The 18,559-nt window shown below is 51.3% G+C and overlaps 2 protein-coding genes across 9 annotated transcripts; both read right to left on the bottom strand.

The window, feature by feature from the left end:
* Positions 1-445: 445 nt before the first annotated feature.
* On the bottom strand, positions 446-7,199 carry ANKLE1 (ankyrin repeat and LEM domain containing 1). The gene is made up of 9 exons (XM_053586431.1): positions 6,458-7,199; positions 6,231-6,383; positions 5,694-5,799; positions 5,459-5,597; positions 4,422-5,171; positions 4,113-4,290; positions 3,007-3,166; positions 2,771-2,900; positions 446-2,513 (listed from the first exon to the last, which is right to left on the bottom strand). The coding sequence occupies exons 1-9, from the start codon at positions 6,517-6,519 to the stop codon at positions 2,341-2,343; spliced, it is 1,851 nt and encodes a 616-aa protein (XP_053442406.1). The 5' UTR covers positions 6,520-7,199; the 3' UTR covers positions 446-2,340.
* Positions 7,200-7,779: 580 nt separating this feature from the next.
* On the bottom strand, positions 7,780-17,736 carry BABAM1 (BRISC and BRCA1 A complex member 1). Of its 8 annotated transcripts, none has more exons than XM_053586442.1 (10): positions 17,615-17,736; positions 17,188-17,308; positions 16,004-16,338; positions 13,947-14,005; positions 12,937-13,057; positions 12,779-12,857; positions 12,018-12,042; positions 9,597-9,726; positions 9,316-9,402; positions 7,780-7,974 (listed from the first exon to the last, which is right to left on the bottom strand). In XM_053586442.1, exons 3-10 carry the CDS (start codon positions 16,286-16,288, stop codon positions 7,894-7,896), a joined length of 867 nt encoding a protein of 288 aa, XP_053442417.1. In that variant the 5' UTR covers positions 16,289-16,338; positions 17,188-17,308; positions 17,615-17,736; the 3' UTR covers positions 7,780-7,893. The 8 variants fall into 8 exon arrangements, with proteins under 8 accessions (XP_053442417.1, XP_053442412.1, XP_053442416.1 ...); XM_053586437.1 differs by lacking the exon at positions 7,780-7,974 and adding an exon at positions 8,051-8,514 and having other exon boundaries at positions 16,004-16,301; positions 17,615-17,731; XM_053586441.1 differs by lacking the exon at positions 7,780-7,974 and adding an exon at positions 8,051-8,514 and having other exon boundaries at positions 16,004-16,301; positions 17,225-17,308; positions 17,615-17,731.
* Between the last annotated feature and the right edge of the window lie 823 nt (positions 17,737-18,559).

The following is an 18,559-nucleotide window of genomic DNA, read 5'->3' as shown; positions in this document are numbered from 1 at the left end:
GTGGGACTTGGTTGGCTGAGCCATAAAGACAGGCAGATAATGAAGCCAACGAAGTAGTGGATTTCCCTAAATCCTTAAAAAGTCCCATACCTGGGTGGCGCCTGTGGCTCAGTTGGTAAGGCGCCGGCCCCATATACCGAGGGTGGTGGGTTCAAGCCCGGCCCCGGCCAAACTGCAACCAAAAACTAGCCGGGCGTTGTGGCGGGCGCCTGTAGTCCCAGCTACTCGGGAGGCTGAGGCAAGAGAATCGCTTAAGCCCGGGAGTTGGAGGTTGCTGTGAGCTGTGTGAGGCCACGGCACTCTACTGAGGGCCATAAAGTGAGACTCTGTCTCTACAAAAAAAAAAAAAGTCCCATACCTGAAAAAAAAGTCTCATAGCTGGCTGGGCACCAGTAGTACAGTGGTTATGGCACCAACCACATACACTGAGGCTGACAGGTTCGAACCCACCCCAGGCCAGCTAAACAATGACAACTGCAACAAAAAAATAGCCAGGCATTGTGGCGGGTGCCTGTAAGTCCCAGCTACTTGGGAGACAGGCAAGAGAATTGCTTAAGCCCAAGAGTTTGATGTTGCTGTGAGCTGTGACGCCACAGCACTCTGGCACTGTACCAAGAGGGACAAAGTGAGACTGTCTCAAAAAAAATAAAAACAAAAAAAACAGGGCAGTTCTACGCCCCACCACCACTACCACCAGGGGACTCAGGGTGATGTCCAGGGACATCTGTGATTGTCACACCAGGAGAGTGCCCCTCGAATGGGGTGAGTAGGGTTAGGGATACTGCTAAATACCCTACAGGGCCCAGGATGACCCCTCCCCAGAAACAACCCAGGAGATAAACTGCTCTAAGCCATGAGGACTCTTAAAAATGTGTTTACCATAATCACAATACTGTTATTTCACACACACACACACAAAAAAAAAATCCCATACAAGTAGGGGAGTGTCAAGGACAGTTTGTTTTGACATGTCTCTGATGGCCCCCTCCCCAACTGGTTTGCAATTGTTTAAACCCACTGGGCCCTTTGAAGCAATCAGGTGCAGTGGCTCATCCCTGTAATCCCAGCACTCTGGGAGGCTGAGGCAGGTGGATCACCTGAGCTCAGGAGATCAAGACCAGCCTGAGCAAGACTGAGACCCTGCCTCTAAAAATAGCCAGGCATTGTGGTGGAAGCCTGTAGTACCAACTACTTGGGAAGCTGAGGCAAGAGGATCACTTGAGCCCAGGAGTTTGAGGTTGCTGTGAGCTGTGATGCCACAGTACTCTACTGGGGGCAACAATGAGAAAATCTGTCCCAAAATAAAAAAAGAAGAAACTTAAATGACACCCACCACCACCACTACTACCACCCTCACAAAACTAGCCCATAAATCACAGCAGCCACATCTTACCAGAATGGTGGCTTGGCCTTTACTGACATTCTTTGAACATATGATAGGAATAGTCTGAAGTCACATAGTATCACTTGGAAATGTGGTTATTAATTTTTTGAAGAGACAGGGTCTTACTATGTTGCCCAAGCTGATCTCCAACTTTTGGCCTCAAACAATCCTCCTCCCTCGGCCTCTGAAAGTACTAGGGTGACAGGCGTGAGCTATGCCTGGCCTGTTAATCACATTTTATAATGGAAGAAACAGATTCAGAGAAGCAACACCAGAAGGCTACAGTTGCACAATTCCAGAAAGAGCTGGTCTCTTACATTTACTCCCTCAACCTCCCTGGCCCTGCCTATGCCTCACCACACTGTGGTCCCTGAAGATCCCTGCCCATCTCCCCTTCCCTCTGGAGATTTTCCACCTGGGCCTCAGTTGTAGTCTCTGAGCCACACACTTTACCCACATGACCTCATTTAATGCCTACAATGACCTCCTGAGATAGGATCTCTCCCTGCTCCCATTGTACAGCAGAGGACACTGATGCTCACTAAGATAAACTGCTGGTTGGAGATCCTACAGTTGGCAAGCAGCTCTTGAACTAGACAGATACCCGAAGTGTCCAACCTTTGTCTGTGTCCACAAAGACTGGACAAAATCTCCAAAGCACTGGAGTATTTCAAAGAACCTTCTGGTTCCCCACTTGGCTCACTCTTAGAATGGGGTGCTCCCCACCTCTCCAGCAGTACCATCTGTAATAAAGTCCCCTTTCAAGCTAACGGGGGGATCTACCCTGGTGTTCCCTATACACACACACACACACACACACACATATACACACATGTCCATGCCTTCTGAAACCAGAGATGGGAAGCTTCTCTCAGCAAGGGGGTTATTAATTTTCATAATTTTCACATTCAAACACCCTGATCTCTACCCAGGCTAGATGGCTGATTCCCTAGAACTCAGCCATGGCCCTGGATATCTTGAGGACGCAGCTCTCGCTCGCCTTCAGCCAAGAAGACAAGGAGGGCACGGTGCAACAGATGTACCCCCAAACGCCGACGCCGAGTGGGTGGCCAGCTTGCCACTACTCCATAGTAGTGCCCTTGTTTCTGGTTGGTCAGCATCTGGATTCCTGGAGAGATTGGAGGTGGTATCAAATGGACAGTCTTAGGGCTACCTCCCCATAGCAGAAGTATCCAACAGTGAACCCACTGTGTGTTGCCCAGGGATAAACTAATGGAGCAAAATATATGAACATGCAGATAGGGAGTTGGTGCTCAATAACTGCTCACTGACTATATGAACAGTCCTGAGAGGGAAGGGATAAGGGAAATGGTAGATTAAATGCACCTCATGTGACCTTCCCTACCCCACACGCCAGGCACCTACCTAGGGCATCTACAAGACACGCCTCCCGTGTATAAGCTTCCACAGCAACCACATGCTGAAAGCAATGCAGGGAGATGACACCACAACCACTGGCCCAGATGTCCAAGATCCGGCATACCTTGGGGCAGTCCTGGGAGACCCAGGGCAGAGTCAGCAGTTGGCCCCATAATCCTCTTCTTCTTGTACGTGTCCATGGCCTGACTGCCCCTGCAGGACTCCAACCCTTGTCCTCATACCTGTTTTCTTGACCGTCCACGATGCCTAAGGGCCTCCCGGAAATGGACATATGGCCGGGCCCGTGTCCCTTTGCCCACATAGAAGATGGCACGGACAAAAGTCTGAAGACACTGGGCTGGGGTCAGCAAGAAGGCTCGGGCAGGCAGGTCCTGAGTCTCCCTGGATGAAGGGGGTGATTCAAAAAGGGATAAGTGAGGCGGCGCCAGCCCCATATACCAAGGGTGGCGGGTTCAAACCTAGCCCCAGCCAAACTGCAACAACAACAAAAAAAGGGATAAGTGGCCGGGCATGGTGGCTCACACCTGTAATCCTAGCTCTCTGAGAGGCCGAGGCAGGTGGATTTTGTTTGAGGTCACAGGCTCAAGACCAGCCTGAGCCAGAGCGAGACCCGATCTCTAAAAAAAAAAAAAAAAACATAGCCAAGCTCTATGCCTGTAGCTCTGTGAGTAGGGTGCCAGCCACCCGAAGCTGGCAGGTTAGAGCCCAGCCTGGTCCTGCTAAACAATGACAATTGCAACCAAAAAATAATGGGGCATTGTGGTGGGCACCTGTAGTCCCAGCTACTTGGGAGGCTGAAGCAAAAGAAGTGCTTAAGCCCAAGAATTTGTGGTTGATGTGGGCTGTGATGCCATGACACTCTATGGAGGGTGACAAAGTGAGACTGTCTCAATTAAAAAAAAAAAAAATAGCCAGGTATTGTGGTGGGTGCCTGTAGTCCGAGCTACTTGGGAGGCTTGAAACAAGAGAATAGCTTGAGCCCAGGAATCTGAGGTTGCCATGAGGTATGACACCATGGCATTCGACCGAGAGCAACCAAGTGAGACTCTGTCTAAAAAAAATCAAAAAGTGATAAGTGACAAGAGTGGCCCCAGAGACAGTCTCAAAGTCACAGAACTTGAATCCATGTCCAGTGACACCCACTTTATGGGGCCGGAGGTGGGTGGCTGCTCCCTAGAGACTCTTAGCAGCTTGAATTATGTCCAACCACCTTTTATAAAGCTGATGATCACAGAGGGCCAGCCCTTTTCCTAAGAACACAAAGCAAGTAAGAATCAACTCCCAAATTTTCTAGCTCACACTTCTGGGTCTTTCCTGCCCTGCATACCTAGGGTCTATTAGCAGATATGTAAAACTAGACTTTGTGACTCCCTCTCGCCACTTCCTTGCGGGATCTAGCTGCTCAAACTGCTGGACAAGTGCATCTTCGTCTGCCTGGACGTGAGGGATCCTCCCCGTCCTCAGGGCCTCAGCCAGTTCTGGGCTGTGCCCTGAGAAGTCTGGGCCTGGGAAGAGAAACTGAGTCAAGGGAGATGAAGAATGAGATGACACTCAGAGATGAGAAGTGGAACTGAGAGCTGGGGTCTGTGGGGACTTCTGGAGCTCCCTGGACTCTAGATGCTCAGGAGAGACTAACCAGGAGCTTCCTGGGAGTCTTCCAGTTGTCGTAGGGCAAAGGGCATGATGAGGCCAGGACTCTCACGAAGAGCTCGAGTTCCCTGCGGCAGCTCCAAGTCAGATAGGGTGGGGACTGGCAGGTGCCAGTAGGAGTGAACAGGGTCCCTGTTGCCTGTGAAGCTTGCCTCATCCTCTGTCAGCCAGAGGGTGGCCACGTCACTATCAAGAGATGCTTGGTCATCTGTCTGGATGTGGAGGTCACAGGGTCTAGGGAGTGGTGTCCGCTGGGGACTATGAGCTAGGCTCCCATCAAGAAGGGACGTGGAAGAGGATGGGAAGCTAGCAGAATCTGATGACATCAGAGTCAGGGCCTGCAGATGGGCATTCAGTTCTGCCTCCTTGCATGCAGTTATGGCTCCACGTGCCAGCTGTGGGGCACCGGGAGACTTTGGTGCCCCCTGGGTGGGACAGACACCAACCAGGAGTCTCTGCCTGGTCTGGGGCACTGACCCAGTCCAGGGGGAAGTATTCAGGGCTAGGTCCTCGGCTCCAGAGACTTCAATGGCAGTGATGAAGGAGGCATCTGAGCTGCAGTCCTGGCTTCCTAGTGGGAACACTGAGCTCCTATCCTTGTTTGTAGTCTCAAGAGCAGCAGGGAGGTTGGGGGATCCCAAACCAGCCTCCAGGCCCATGTCATTGCCATCATCTCTGCCCAGCTGGGTCTGGAGTGCTGTGGAATCCAGTGTCACATGGGGAGGTCCAGAGGGTCCTGGGTATGGAAATCAGCAAAGTGGTCAGAGAGGATGCAAAAAGAGAGCACAGAGACAGGAATCAAATCTGACAGAAAGAGAAGATTGGAATTGCAAGAAGGGAGTGTTGGAGGCACAGACAGGCAGCCACAGACAGTGGCCGTGAGACAGTCAGAACTGCCAGGCAATGGTGGGTGCCCCACCTGGGAACAAGAGCAACAACCAGAGACAGAACCAACAAGAGACCAGTGGATGCCAGAGACTGGTCCAGAAGTCAATCCCCCACTGCTACGCAGGTCCTACTCACTGCCAGGCTCCGGTTCCGGCTCTTGGGTCTCTGCCTCTGTCCAGGTCCTGAATCTGGTCTGCGTGTCTAGTTGCCGAAGGACACGGGCGCAGTCCATGTGCCCCTGCTGCACCGCCAGGTCCAGCGGACGGAATCCGTCCTGCAGAACCGCAGTCGGCAGGGGTCCTCGCCCTCTATGCCTCCTTCCCTCCTTCCCTCTGCGTCCGCCAGGTCTTCGCAGTGCAGAGCCCCCTACCTGATCACGCAGCGCCGGGTCTGCTCCTTGGCTCAGCAACAGTGTGAGACCACCGAGACAGCCCCAGGCAGCTGCCACGTGCAGCGGAGTCAGCGCTTCTGCAGATCTGCAGTGTAGGAAGGGTCACTAAGGACTCTGCTTCGGACCAGGAACCCCGATTGCCGCTCTCCAACCCGGAGCATAGACCCTCGCCCCCCCCAGACGCCCATATCCGCCCTCAAGCCTGAACACTGCCCTGGGAACATAGATCCTATGTCCTCGGGCTGGGACCCAAACCTCTGACGTTTGGGTTCCACACCAACTTCAAGATTCGAATCCTTAATCCCCACTTTGGAGCGGGCTCTACCCCATACTGCGCCCTTGGCCTGGAACCCTAGCGACCCCTACAGCCTTAGACCCTGCCCTTGCACCTCCAGGTTCCCTCCCCAAGTCCCTGCCTCGGGCCGAAGCCCCGCCACCGGACCACTGGTGCCCGCTCCCGGACTACCGGAAATCGGCTCAGGGAGACCCCAGTCCCGGGCCCAGGACCCGCCTCACCGAGCATTGGGGTCCCCGCCTCTGTGCAGCAGGGCCCGGAGGCAGCAGAGGCCGCGAGGGTACCGGGCTCTGGCCGCCAAGTGTATGGCCGCCGCGCCGTCCACGAGCACCATGTTGGGGTCCGCACCGCGGCGCAGCAGTTCTTCCACCGCCCTGAGAACCAAAGGTCAGAGTAGACCCTGACCACCGCCCCGCCCCGCCCCTAGCCCCAGGGGCCCCGCCCTCACCGCGGCTCCTCCTCCTGCAGAGCAGCCCGCAGCCGTCGCGCCAGACCCGCCGCCGCGCCCATGTCCAGACAGTGCCAAGGGCTCTAAGCCCGGCCAATTTTCAATTTCCCGCGGCGACTTTGTGCGCACGCGCCGCCCCGCCCCTTTGCACGGGAAGCCGCTCCAGTGTGCTGTATAGGGTCCCCAGCCAGAATGACCCGCGTTGCGTCAGCTTCCACATCGAGGTTCGGTAGCTTCAGTGCCCGGTCTGGGCCTACGCTGAGTTTTCAGGTAGGGCCTGGGACACCTGATAAGTGCCAGGGCCAGGAGAGGCCTCCGGGTGTGCCATTATCTCATCTCAAAACTGAGGAAACGCGAACGCACACAGATGGAGGTGGTGTAACTATGATTAGGGAACCTGGGAGTGTCCACAGGGCATTAAGTCCCCAGAACCCTCTGCTGAGGCAGTATCCAGTAGAGTGCATAGCCCTGTTACCATGAGAGGCCCCTGTTCTGCGTCGCTCGTTTTCAATCCAGCAGAACTGGGAGTCCATTACTTTGGAGAGCCAGACCTCTAAGAGATTGTTTACCCACCTGCAAAATGGCAGGCTCCTAAGGAGGCATGTGTGAAGATTGAACAGGTGTTTCAGCATGGGGCCTGACACCCAGTAGGCTCCCAGAATATGCTCATAGGGAGGAAAAGGAGTTGCTCAATAAAGCTATTTTCGTTTTATATGAAACTGAGAAAAGTCTAGCTAGTAAGCTTTTTTTTTTTTTTTTTTTTGCAGTTTTGGCTGGGACTAGGCTTGAACCTGCCTCCCCCGGTATATGGGGCCGGCACCCTACTCCTTGAGCCACAGGAGCCGCCCTAGCTAGTAAGCTTTTTTGCACCATTGCTCATTATCCAGGAAGATGGCTGAATTGGGGCCTTCTAGTATTTCCTGATGGAGCTTTTAGTCTTCCCTGCAAGGAGACATGACCTAGGCCTGGCCAAGAGCGGGGGGTGGGGGTGGGGATCACTGAAACCTGGCCTGTGATTGGCTCAAGAGGTCACATGACTGAGACAGGTCCAATCACATAACTGCAGTGAGAGAGCCTTCACTTCACCTGGATTGGGGCTTGGGGAGTTGTCAGAGCCATCTCAACACTTTCCATCCGTTGGAAAGAAAGCAGGGCACACTAATCACCAACCACGCAGGGTATTACAGCCTTCCTCACTAGGTGCTAGTCGAATAGCACCTAGATCCTGCCACTCATGAAGCTGCAGCCTTAGGTTTTCACAAGAAAAAGCACTTTTGCGGTGGCGCCTGTGGCTCAGTCGGTAGGGCGCTGGCCCCATATACCGAGGGTGGCGGGTTCAAACCCGGCCCCGGCCAAACTGCAACCAAATTTTAGCCGGAGGTTGTGGCGGGCGCCTGTAGTCCCAGCTGCTCGGGAGGCTGAGGCAAGAGAATCGCTTAAGCCCAGGAGTTGGAGGTTGCTGTGAGCTGTGTGAGGCCACCGCACTCTACTGAGAGCCATAAAGTGAGACTCTGTCTCTACAAAAAAAAAAAAGAAAAGGCACTTTTGGCTGCAGTTGCTTGGAACTAAAATGATTCCAATTAACAAAGTGATTGTTGTGGACACGGGTTAGCAATACTGTTTATTTTGATGACAAAAAACAAACAAGAACGAACAAAAATTACAGCTCCAAATGAGGAATGGGAGTGGACTGGAAAACATGGGATGTGGGGGTTGCTGCCTAGAATTCCTGGGATGCCTCCTGGAATCCTGGGTTTCCTCCCAGGGGTCCCATAGTCTGAGACCAGTCTGAGAACCAGCACTCTGGGCGAAGGGTTTCACGATACCAAGAGGTTGAGATGAACTCTCATGGTTCAGACAGTGGCCTCAACCTCAGTGGTTTCATCCTCCTCCTCCAGCAGGCTATAGGAGGCATGGCTCTGGCAGGGCCGCTGCAGTGGGTGAGCCAACAGTTTCGCCATGCAATTGTGCAACTCCAGTGCTGGCCCAGCCAGGGCAACCTCATACTTGTAGCTGGTACCCTTGGTATCCAGGCTGCCCATGAAGGCAAACATGTCCTGGGGGACCAGTGAGGAGCTGTTCAGGCTGGGGTTTATCCCCAACAGACCCTCCCTAGCCCTCGAGGGCTTCTCAGAGGGAGTGACTATTTGGAATGGGTCCTAAATGGTGAAGAAGAGTTTGCTAGGCAGAAAACATTCACACATTCAGCCCACATTCCCTGCCACCCATTCACCCAAAAGGTCTCTTTTTGGGTGACCTTTAAGAGCCTCCCTTTAAGAGCCTCCAATGTGGAGAGACACAGTCGAATACAAATACATCCCCTGCCACATGACTTATCTTTTCTGAGAAGCAGAGAAAGCTTCTCATAGGAGAGATGTTTGATTTGGGCACTGAAGTATGAGTAGAAGCTGGTCTCAACTTCCCCTGTTCACACTTGGGTAAACTTAGGCTCAGAGAAGGCCTCACAGTAAGTCTGGGGCCCAAACCAGGCCTCACAGTAAGTCTGGGGCTGGGATATGAAGGACCAGTAGAGCCTGAGGAGGCAGGGAAGGAATGGTGCTTCAGGCAGAGGGTACAACAAGTGTAAAGGCAGGAAGAAAGGGAAGCAGAGGATATTAAGGATGAGGTAGGCAGGACCCAACATGCTCCCTGGGCCATTGCTCGAATGGCTCCCACCTCTTAAGTCACTAGCTCACAGCAGACATGTGGGAAATGGTTGTTAAATGAATGACTTTGACCCTGACCCAGCTGGGCCAGGGCTCCCAAATGGAGGAAGAGATCCAAAAGCCCAGGACAGACTGGTTCTAAGACATCCCATCCACAACCACCTGCTACCCACACCTGCTACAGCTTCTTACCTTCCAACTCATCTCCTCCTCCTTTTCATCAGCATCATTGTGGATGTAAACAACATCAAAGAAAAAATATGGGCACTGGAACATTTTCTACAGAGGAAGAAAAGAACACCAAACTTTGGGCTTGAGTAACCCCCAAGCTCCACAATTCCCCAGGTTTTGCCTTAAGAGCCTGAGAATCTGCCTTCAGAAACTCCTGCCCTTGTAGTTGTTAAGTCCTTCCTGGTATCTAACGACCATCCCGATGGCTGCAGGCACCCCTCTCTTGCCCAGACCTCACCCACCTTCATGGGCTCCGTCAAGGAGAACTGGGGCTGACATGGTGGACGACTGTAGACAAGGATGGTGCGGACCACATATGGAGGTGGAATTGTCTGCACATTCTCTGTAACAGGCAGCTCTGTCTTCTGCTGGCTGCATAGCCGGGAGAGGTGATGGGTCAGAGCATGCTCTTGGAGTCTCACCCTTTTTGTCATCCTTGGAAAAAGCCTACCTTGTCACTTGATATGTGGGCTCCACCCAACACCTCCAGAATTCACTAATGCCTCTGAGCCTTCTCATATGCTATTCCCTCTATCCTGAGTACCTCACTAGCATCGCCCCTTTGACCAGCCTCTTCCGCACCAACAAGGAGGCTTCACTGACCCTGGGGCTGTAGCCTGCTCTGACCACCTTCCAAGACCTGAGTTGGACCTGCCAAGTAGGCACACCCCTCCCCACCTGACTGGGAGCTCCAAATCTTATGTGCTATGTTAGCATGCACTTCCTTGATCGGCCACAGCTGATCTCACAGGCAAAGGGCACTGGGCAGCCCTTTAATAAGTAAAATTCAAATCTGATTAACAAGAAAAAAGCCAATATCCCGGCCAGCTACAGTGGCTCACACCTGTAGTCCTAGCACTCTGGGAGGATGAGACAAGAGAATTGCTTGAGGCTAGGACCTTGAGACCAGCCTGAGAAAGAGTATAAACCTATCTCTACAAAAAATAGAAAAATTATCTGGGCATTGTGGCAGGCACAATGGGGAAGCCGAGGAAGGAGGATCACTTGAGCCCAGGAGTTTGAGGTTGCCATAAGACTTGTCTCAAAAAAAGAAAAAAAAAACAATATCCCATAAAAACAGCCAAAGGCCCCAAATAGAAAAATAACTGGAACAATGTCAAATGGATTGAAAATAAACAAAAAGAGCTCAAAGTAGGGCGGCGCCTGTGGCTCAGTGAGTAGGGCGCCGGCCCCATATGCCGAGGGTGGCGGGTTCTGACCCAGCCCTGGCCAAACTGCAACAAAAAAATAGCCGGGCGTTGTGGTGGGCGCTGTAGTCCCAGCTGCTCGGGAGGCTGAAGCAGGAGAATCGTGTAAGCCCAAGAGTTAGAGATTGCTGTGAGCCGTGTGATGCCACAGCACTCTACCCGAGGGTGGTACAGTGAGACTCTGTCTCTACAAAAAAAAAAAAAAGAGCTCAAAGTAAAGCATAGCAAGTGAACGTGTGGCCTCTTCCCCTATACGGGCGGAACTTTCTGTAGCATGATCAGTCCTGGTACCAGGAGAAATAAACAGGGTCAATTAAGTGAGAAAGTAGTTTTTACTTTTCTTTTCTTTTTTTTTTGCAGTTTTTGGCCAGGGCTGGGTTTGAACCCACCACCTCTGGCATATGGGGCCAGCGCCCTACTCTGTTGAGCCACAAGCGCCACCCTTCTTTTCTTTTCTTTTTTTTGAAACAAGAGTCTCACTATGTCGCCCTCAATAGAGTGCCGTAGCATCACAGCTCACAGCAACCTCAAACTCTTGAGCTTAAGCTAGTGGTTCTCAACCTGTAGGTCGTGACCCACAGGAACTGTATTAAAGGGCCACAGCATTAGAAACGTTGACAACCACTGGCTTAAGTGATTCTCTTGCCTCAGCCTCCCAAGTAGCTGGGACTACAGGCACTCGCCACAATGCCCAGCTATTTTTTTGTCGTAGTTGTCACTGTTGTTTGGCAGGCCTGGGCCAGGGTTGAACCCGCCAGCCTCAGTGTACATGGCTGGCACCCTAACCGCTGAGCTATGGGCGCCAAGCCAGTTTTTACATTTTGAAGTGGTTAAAAAACACCAAAAGAAGAATCATATTTCATGACACATGAAATTAAGAAATATAAATTTCAGTGCCCATAAACAAAACTATATTGGCACATAACCATGCCCATTCAACAGCTGAGTTCAGTCACTGCAACAGAGACCTGGTAGCCCAAACAACCAAAAATATTTACTATCTGGCCCTTTACAGAAACTGTTTACTGACCCCTGGGTTAAAATAATGAGGCTAGAGGCCCATGGGATAGTCACAGGAATAATGTTGGGGAGAGATTCTGGGAAGGACGTCTTTTGCAGAAAATGCTCCCAGACAGACAAATAAGCAATTGTTTCAAGAATAGGGTAGGAGCGAGGAAGCTTTAGAGCTCCCTAGATTGTTTTTGTTTGAGACAGAGTCTCTGCTCTGTTGCTCAGCCTAGAATACATTGGCATGATCATCATAGCTTACTGCAATCCCAAGCTCCTGGACTCAAGCAGTCCTCCCTCCTCAGCCTCTGAACGTGCTAGGATAAGAGCCAAGAGCCATTGTGCCTGGCCAGGCTCCCTGGATTATTTCTGAGCAGTGTGGAGCTCTTCCCCAGAAGTGATCCTTCTCTTAAAAGGTGAACAAGAATTTCCCCACAGGCGACTTACATGAGGCTGAAGAGACCTTCCAGATCTGTTGGTGATGCTAAGGAGATGGCCAGTGGCACAGCACAGGTGGGACAGGCAGCAGGACCCAGATGCCAGGAGAGCCCAGGCACCTCAGCAAACATGGTGTGACCCTGGCCAAGTTGCTGGCCCTCTCCGAACCTGTTTTCTCTCAGCATAAATCACAAAACAAGCTTGGCACTGGATAATGATTCAAAGCTCCTTTCCCTCAGAGCTGGGGCCACTCTTTTCACAATGAAGGGGCCACAATGTTCCTGTCTCTCTTTCCCTGATACTCACCAGAGTTTGCTTTATTTTTTTTTTTAACTCACAGGAAATCATATTCTATTAAGTTTGGGGCTACACATGAGCCTTTAATATTCAAATTAGCACAAAACAAGGTGTGCCCAAGTTCAAAGGGCTGCAGCAGCAACTGTGACTTCAGTCACACGTTACCATTTATTGACCACTGACCATATACCTGGCCCTGTTATGTGCTCCCCACATAGGTGCATTTTACTCATGCTGAGTCCAATTCAGCTGCTGTTGCTTCTGTATTATTACTTTGTTTTCATAACACTCTATGGGGTAGGCAAGGCAGTTTTATGCTTCCCATGGAATAGATGGAAAAACTGAGGATTGGAGAAATGACTTGTCCATTATGGTGGAGCTCAGATCTGTCATAAACCTAAGCCCACCCTCTCCATGGCTTAGGTTTTCCAGGCCAGCCCCAAACCACAGGGTGCCCCTGCCAGGAAGGATACTAAAGGTAGAACAGGAGGCCGTCTCCAGATCATAGAGACAGCTGCAGAGCTCACGGGGGTCAGAAGTCAGGCCAGAGAGCTGTAAAGAAGCACAGGCCTCAGCAGGGCTCCACAGTCCCCAGGGGACTCCACTGCAGCCAACATTGCCTCAGACTCACCCAGGCCGTGTCATCATTCACCACCACCAGTGCAAACTCATGACTCTTGTCAATCTTATGTTTTGTCCGCACGAACATCTCGATCATCTTCTGGGATACGTTAAGAGCATTGGTTTTAGAGCTGGGGAGGCACAGAAGGGGAGTTAAGGCCCCCTCACCCATCCAACCCTGAGGAGCTCTACCAGCCCCAAAATAAGGTTCTGGAGGCTCTGGTCACACATCAGCAGAGTGGCAGAGCCTAGCCACAAACCTCTGAGCTCTTGCCCTTTCCAAATGGGTACTTCTGGAGACCCTGCAGGCACTCCCCTCATCCTTGTGCAGTCATGGGTATCAGTGAGGGGAAAGAGGTCTCCTCCTCAGCATCTCTCAAGAGCCCTTCAAGCCCCATCCAGGTCCTGTTACTTGACCCTACAGAGACCCAGAGAGCAAGAGCCTCTCTTGAAAGGGAGCACATGATTCTAGGCACGGGTTTCAGGATCTTGCAGGTATGGGCCTGAGGCTGGCTCTGCTTGATTGCTATAAGGCCATGCGTGAGTCACTTTGCTTCTCACAGTATCCAAGCATCTGCAGTGAACAGAGCTGTGATGGGTCATAGCAATATCATTACCAGTTGTCCTGCTATTCTCTGATACTACCATACCAATCTGGTGTGAGTCTTTTTGTTTTGTTTTTTTTTTTTTGTAGAGACAGAGTCTCACTGTACTGCCCTCGGGTAGAGTGCCGTGGCGTCACACGGCTCACAGCAACCTCTAACTCTTGGGCTTACGTGATTCTCTTGCCTCAGCCTCCCGAGCAAGCTGGGACTACAGGCGTCCGCCACAATGCCCGGCTATTTTTTTTTTTTTGTTGCAGTTTGGCCGGGGCTGGGTTTGAACCCACCACCCTCGGCATATTGGGCCGGCGCCCTACTCACTGAGCCACAGGCGCCGCCACTGGTGTGAGTCTTAAGAGTGAAGGCCCCATATATTTGAGGCTGGCCTTACCCAAATGACCCAAAATGTCTTTCTTACCCGTTGAATGACTCAAGCTTTGTTAATGACATTTCCTCTGACAGGTCCAGGCAGATGATCTGCAAGGAAGTAGAAGGGTGAAGAGGGATGCTTTAACTTTAATGTCAGCCACTCACCACTCATTGGCTTTTTTTTTTTTTTTTTTGAGACAGAGTCTTACTATGTCGCCCTTGGTAGAGTACCGTGGCATCATAGCTCACAGCAACCTCAAACTCTTGGGCTTAAGCAATTCTCTTGCCTCAGCTTCCCAAGTAGCTGGGACTACAGGTGCCCGCCACAATACCCAGCTTTTTTTGTTGTTGTTGTCATTGTTGTTTGGTAGGCCTGGACAGGGTTTGAACCCACCAGCCCTGGTGTATGTGGCCAGGGCCCTAGCTGCTGAGCTACAGGTGCCGAGCCTCATTTGCCCTTTGAAAACAGCCCTGAAAAGGCAGTATGGGGACCTTTAATTCTCAGCCAAGCCATCCACCTTGGAAGGCAATGGATCAAGGGAAAGAATACTGAACTTGGAGTCCAGGTCATTGAGAAAACAAATAAATTAAGGAATGTTTGACGAAGAAACACAGAAATGAGGGTGGCACACATAGGTCATTGGGTAGGGCAGCAGCCACATACACCAAGGCTGGCGGGTTTGAACCTGGCCCAGGCCAGCTAAAACAAATGACAACTGAACAAAAAATATCTGGGCATTGTGGTGGGAGCCTGTAGTTCCAGCTAATTGGGAGACTAAGGCAAGAGAATCGCTTAAGCCCAAGAGTTTGGGGTTGTTGAGAGCTGTGACACCCACCACAGCACTCTACCCAGGGTGACAGTTTGAGACCCTGTCTCAAAAAAAGAAACACCAAAATGAGGACATAGCGGGTTGAATTGTGGCTCAAAAGACATGTCCACCCTGAATCTCAGAATGTGACCTTATTTGGAATCAGGGTCCTTACAGATGTAATTAAGGTAAAGGGTTTTACTTATTTATTTTTTTTTTTTTTGAGACAGATTCTCTCTCTGTGTTGCCCTGGCTAGAATGCCATGGCATCATCTTAACTCACTACAACTTCAACTCCTGGGCTCAAGTGAACGTCCTTCCTCAACCTCACAAGTAGTTGAGACTATAGGTGCACATCATGACACCTGGCTAATTTTGCTACTTTAGTAGAGATGGAGTCTTGCTCTTGCTCAGGTTGATCTTGAACTCCTCAGCTCATGCTATCCTCCAGTCTTAGCCTTCCAGAGTGCTAGGATTACATGTATGAGCCACTGTACCTGGCCTAAAAGGTCTTGAGATAAGATCATCCTAATTCCCACTTGGCGTCTATAGCTCAAGCGGCTAAGGCGCCAGCCACATACACCAGGGCTGGCAGGTTCGAATCCAGCCCAGGCCTGCCAAACGACAATGACAACTACAACCAAAAAATGGCCGGGTGTTGTGGTAGGCGCCTGTAGTCCCAGCTACTTGGGAGGCTGAGGCAAGAGAATCACTTAAGCCTAAGAGTTGGAGGTTGCTTTGAGCTGTGATACCACAGCACCCTCCCAAGGGTGACAGTTTGAGGCTCTGTCTCAAAAAAAAGCTCTCTCCCCCCCTTTCCTCTCTCTTTTCTCCCCTCTCTTTCTTTCCTCACTCCTCCTTGGTGTTGTCCTGCAACACCCCCCCCTTACCAATAAAGACCTTTCGTACAAAAAAAAAAAAAAGATCATCCTGATTCCATGACAAGAATCTTTAGAGACAGAAAAGAAAAAGACACAGAGATGAAGGCTATATGAGGATGACGGCAGAGGTTGAAGTGATGCAGCCATAAGCCAAGGAATGCCCAGAGCCACCAGATGCTGAAAGAAGGAAGGATCCTTCCCTAGATCCTCCAAAGGGAGTAGAGCCCTGCTGATACCTTGATTTCAAACTTCTGGCCTCCAGAACTGTGACAATAAATTTCTGTTGTCGTAAGCCACCAAGTTTTTGGTAACTTGTGGCAGCCATAGGAAATACAAAGGGAATGTATGCAGAAGGAACCAACAAAGCCCAAAGTGTTTAACTCAAGGTTCCGTAGCACCTCAAAGCCCCTACTTACCACCTTCTCTGGACAGTTGACCCTTGGTGTCCGAACCTGGACCTCAGGGGTTGGTGGGGGCACCTGCCAGGGCTTGGGACCAGTTCCTGGACCATTGGGCGTGCCATCATCAGCACTGGCTGCTTCACCCTCACCCTCGCTGCGGCTGCCCACGCTGGCCTGTGCCCCCAGTGCCCGATCCTCAGCACCCTCAGGGTTGGAGCGTGTACGGGGCCGAGGCTCTGTGGATTGCTCTTCCTCCTCGTCCTCCTCCTCAGTGGGACTGCTGGGCTCTGCCACTTCCATGGCTCCTATGTAGCTGGATGGAGCAGAGACGGGGGAAGCCAGGATCCTTCCTTTAGGGATTTTTAAAACATTTGGGTTACTAAGAAAGAAGATGATGAGTCATGAACTGCTTCAGGATTATAAGAGTCACTCCTCTTGGGGACTCTGGTTGTCTCCTAAGCTATAGAATAGATACCTTTTACCTTATTAGGCCAGCACTCATTCTCACATAACCTAATAGCTCTCCCCCACCTCCTTTTTTTTTTTTTAGCAAGGCTAACCCCACTCCTTCCCCCATCACTTGGCCAATGAGCACATCACAGTTCTCTGGCTGCTGGAATGACTCAGAGATGAGCACATGACCCAAAACAGGCCGGTCAGTGGGAGAATTGGAACTTCCAATAGAGCCATGAGGGAACAGAGACTCCTATTAGAATTACAAAGCGAGAAGTATATAAGTTGAGAACTGTGAGGCGGCGCCTGTGGCTCAGTGAGTAGGACGCCAGCCCCATATACCGAGAGTGGGGGGTTCAAACCCAGTCCCGGCCAAACTGCAACAAAAAAATAGCCGGGCGTTGTGGCAGGCGCCTGTAGTCCCAGCTGCTCGAGGGGCTGAGGCAAGAGAATGGCATAAGCCCAAGAGCTGGAGGTTGCTGTGAGTCCTGTGACATCATGGCACTCTACCGAGGGCGGTAAAGTGAGACTGTCTCCACACCAAAAAAAATAATAATAATAAGTTGAGAACTGCCAGGAGGCCTTTTTGCCTCTAGGAGGGAAGAGACAAGTGCCTGAAATGATGCCCACCCAGAAAACCGCAGATCGATTTCTGACCACCCGGACCTAGCTAAGCTTGGATTCAATCTATAAGCCATTAACTTCCCTTTTTTGCTTAAGCCACATTTAGTTGGGTTTTCTGTTACCTGAAACTGAAAATGTCTTCGTGAATAAAGAATTCACCTCTGGGATTCTCCCCAGTGGGTGCTGGACGGCCTAGCGGGTATCTACACGAGAGAGGGGCGCGGATCTGGCTGTTTCCGGTACCTTTGGAGAGAAAAAGAACGAAAGGACGCCAGTTTACCTATCGAGGCAATGGAATGGGCTTCCCAAGATGGTCTCTGGGCGCCACGCAGCCCCCACCACTTTTAAGGAAAACAACAAAACTTTAGCTGCAGCAAAAAGGATGAAGGCTCGACTGCAGGGAAAACCAGAGACGAAGGCGGAACCCTTAGAGGAGAGAGCCTGGATCTCTGGGGCAAAGAGAACTGGGTCTCTAGGGCTGGGCCCCGCACGCCTTTACCACCCAACTTCTCACCACAGCCCGACCCTCCCGGCAAAACAGCCGCTGACCCCCTAAGAAGCAGCCATCTTTTCAGCCGGAAGTTGGGTGGCGTGGCCCCAACGCCTCCTGGGAACTGTAGTTCAGTGAGGGGCCAATCCAGTGAAGAGATAAACAGGTTGACGCTGATAGGCTGCTACTGTGCTGGGGGTGAGGTCTGAAGTGTGCTACACTAGCGTGGAGGTGGGTGGGCCGGGATCTGGAATGTGATGGGCTGTTGAGTGTAAAATATGATTGGCTACAACAATATTAGCGCCATTTTATGTTTCCGGCCAGATCCGACTGCCCAGGCCATTGCTTCTACCGTGATAGGCTGAAACGAGGCAGAGGGGAAGGGCTTGCAATATATTAGGCTCAGAGAGGTGGAGCTAGCATAGCTTGCGATCTGATAAGCTGAGTGAGACTGGGTAAGTTGGGTAAGGCTTTAGGGAAAGCGATGGAGCTGATTGGTGATTGGTGGAGCTAACCTGAGCCTCAGGGTGAGGCGGGTTTTTCCAGGAGGTGGGCGTGGCCAGGGCCTTAAAGACCCCTCCCAATTGCTCGGGCCTGCCCCTTATTTTACCTATATTTGCATAAATCATAATAACACTGCTCCTGGCCAGGCCTTTGGCTCTTTCTGGTCTGTACTTATAGCACTGTAGGAGCCTGAGGTAGGAAGATTCCTTCACTTCAGGAGTTTGAGACCTGTCTCTACTAAACAGAAAAATTAGTTAAGTATTGTTGAGGGCACCTGCAGTCCAGTTACTGAGAAGGCTGAGGCCAGTCGCTTGAGCCCAGGAGTTTGAGGTTGTGATCCCAGCACTCAAGCTTGGGGCAAAACAAACAAAGCCAGATCTAGTTCAAACCTGCCTTATTTCTTCATGCACGTTTCTCCCCTTAGCCCCAGAATTATTTAAAAGCTATTCAGAGCCTCAGTTTATTTGTAAAGGTTCAGTGAATCCAACCTTTACATCAGC

The sequence above is a fragment of the Nycticebus coucang genome, chromosome 3 (genome assembly GCF_027406575.1).
Source record: "Nycticebus coucang isolate mNycCou1 chromosome 3, mNycCou1.pri, whole genome shotgun sequence".
Classification (NCBI taxonomy): Eukaryota; Metazoa; Chordata; class Mammalia; order Primates; family Lorisidae; genus Nycticebus; species Nycticebus coucang.
This window is presented reverse-complemented; position numbering and strand designations above follow the sequence as displayed.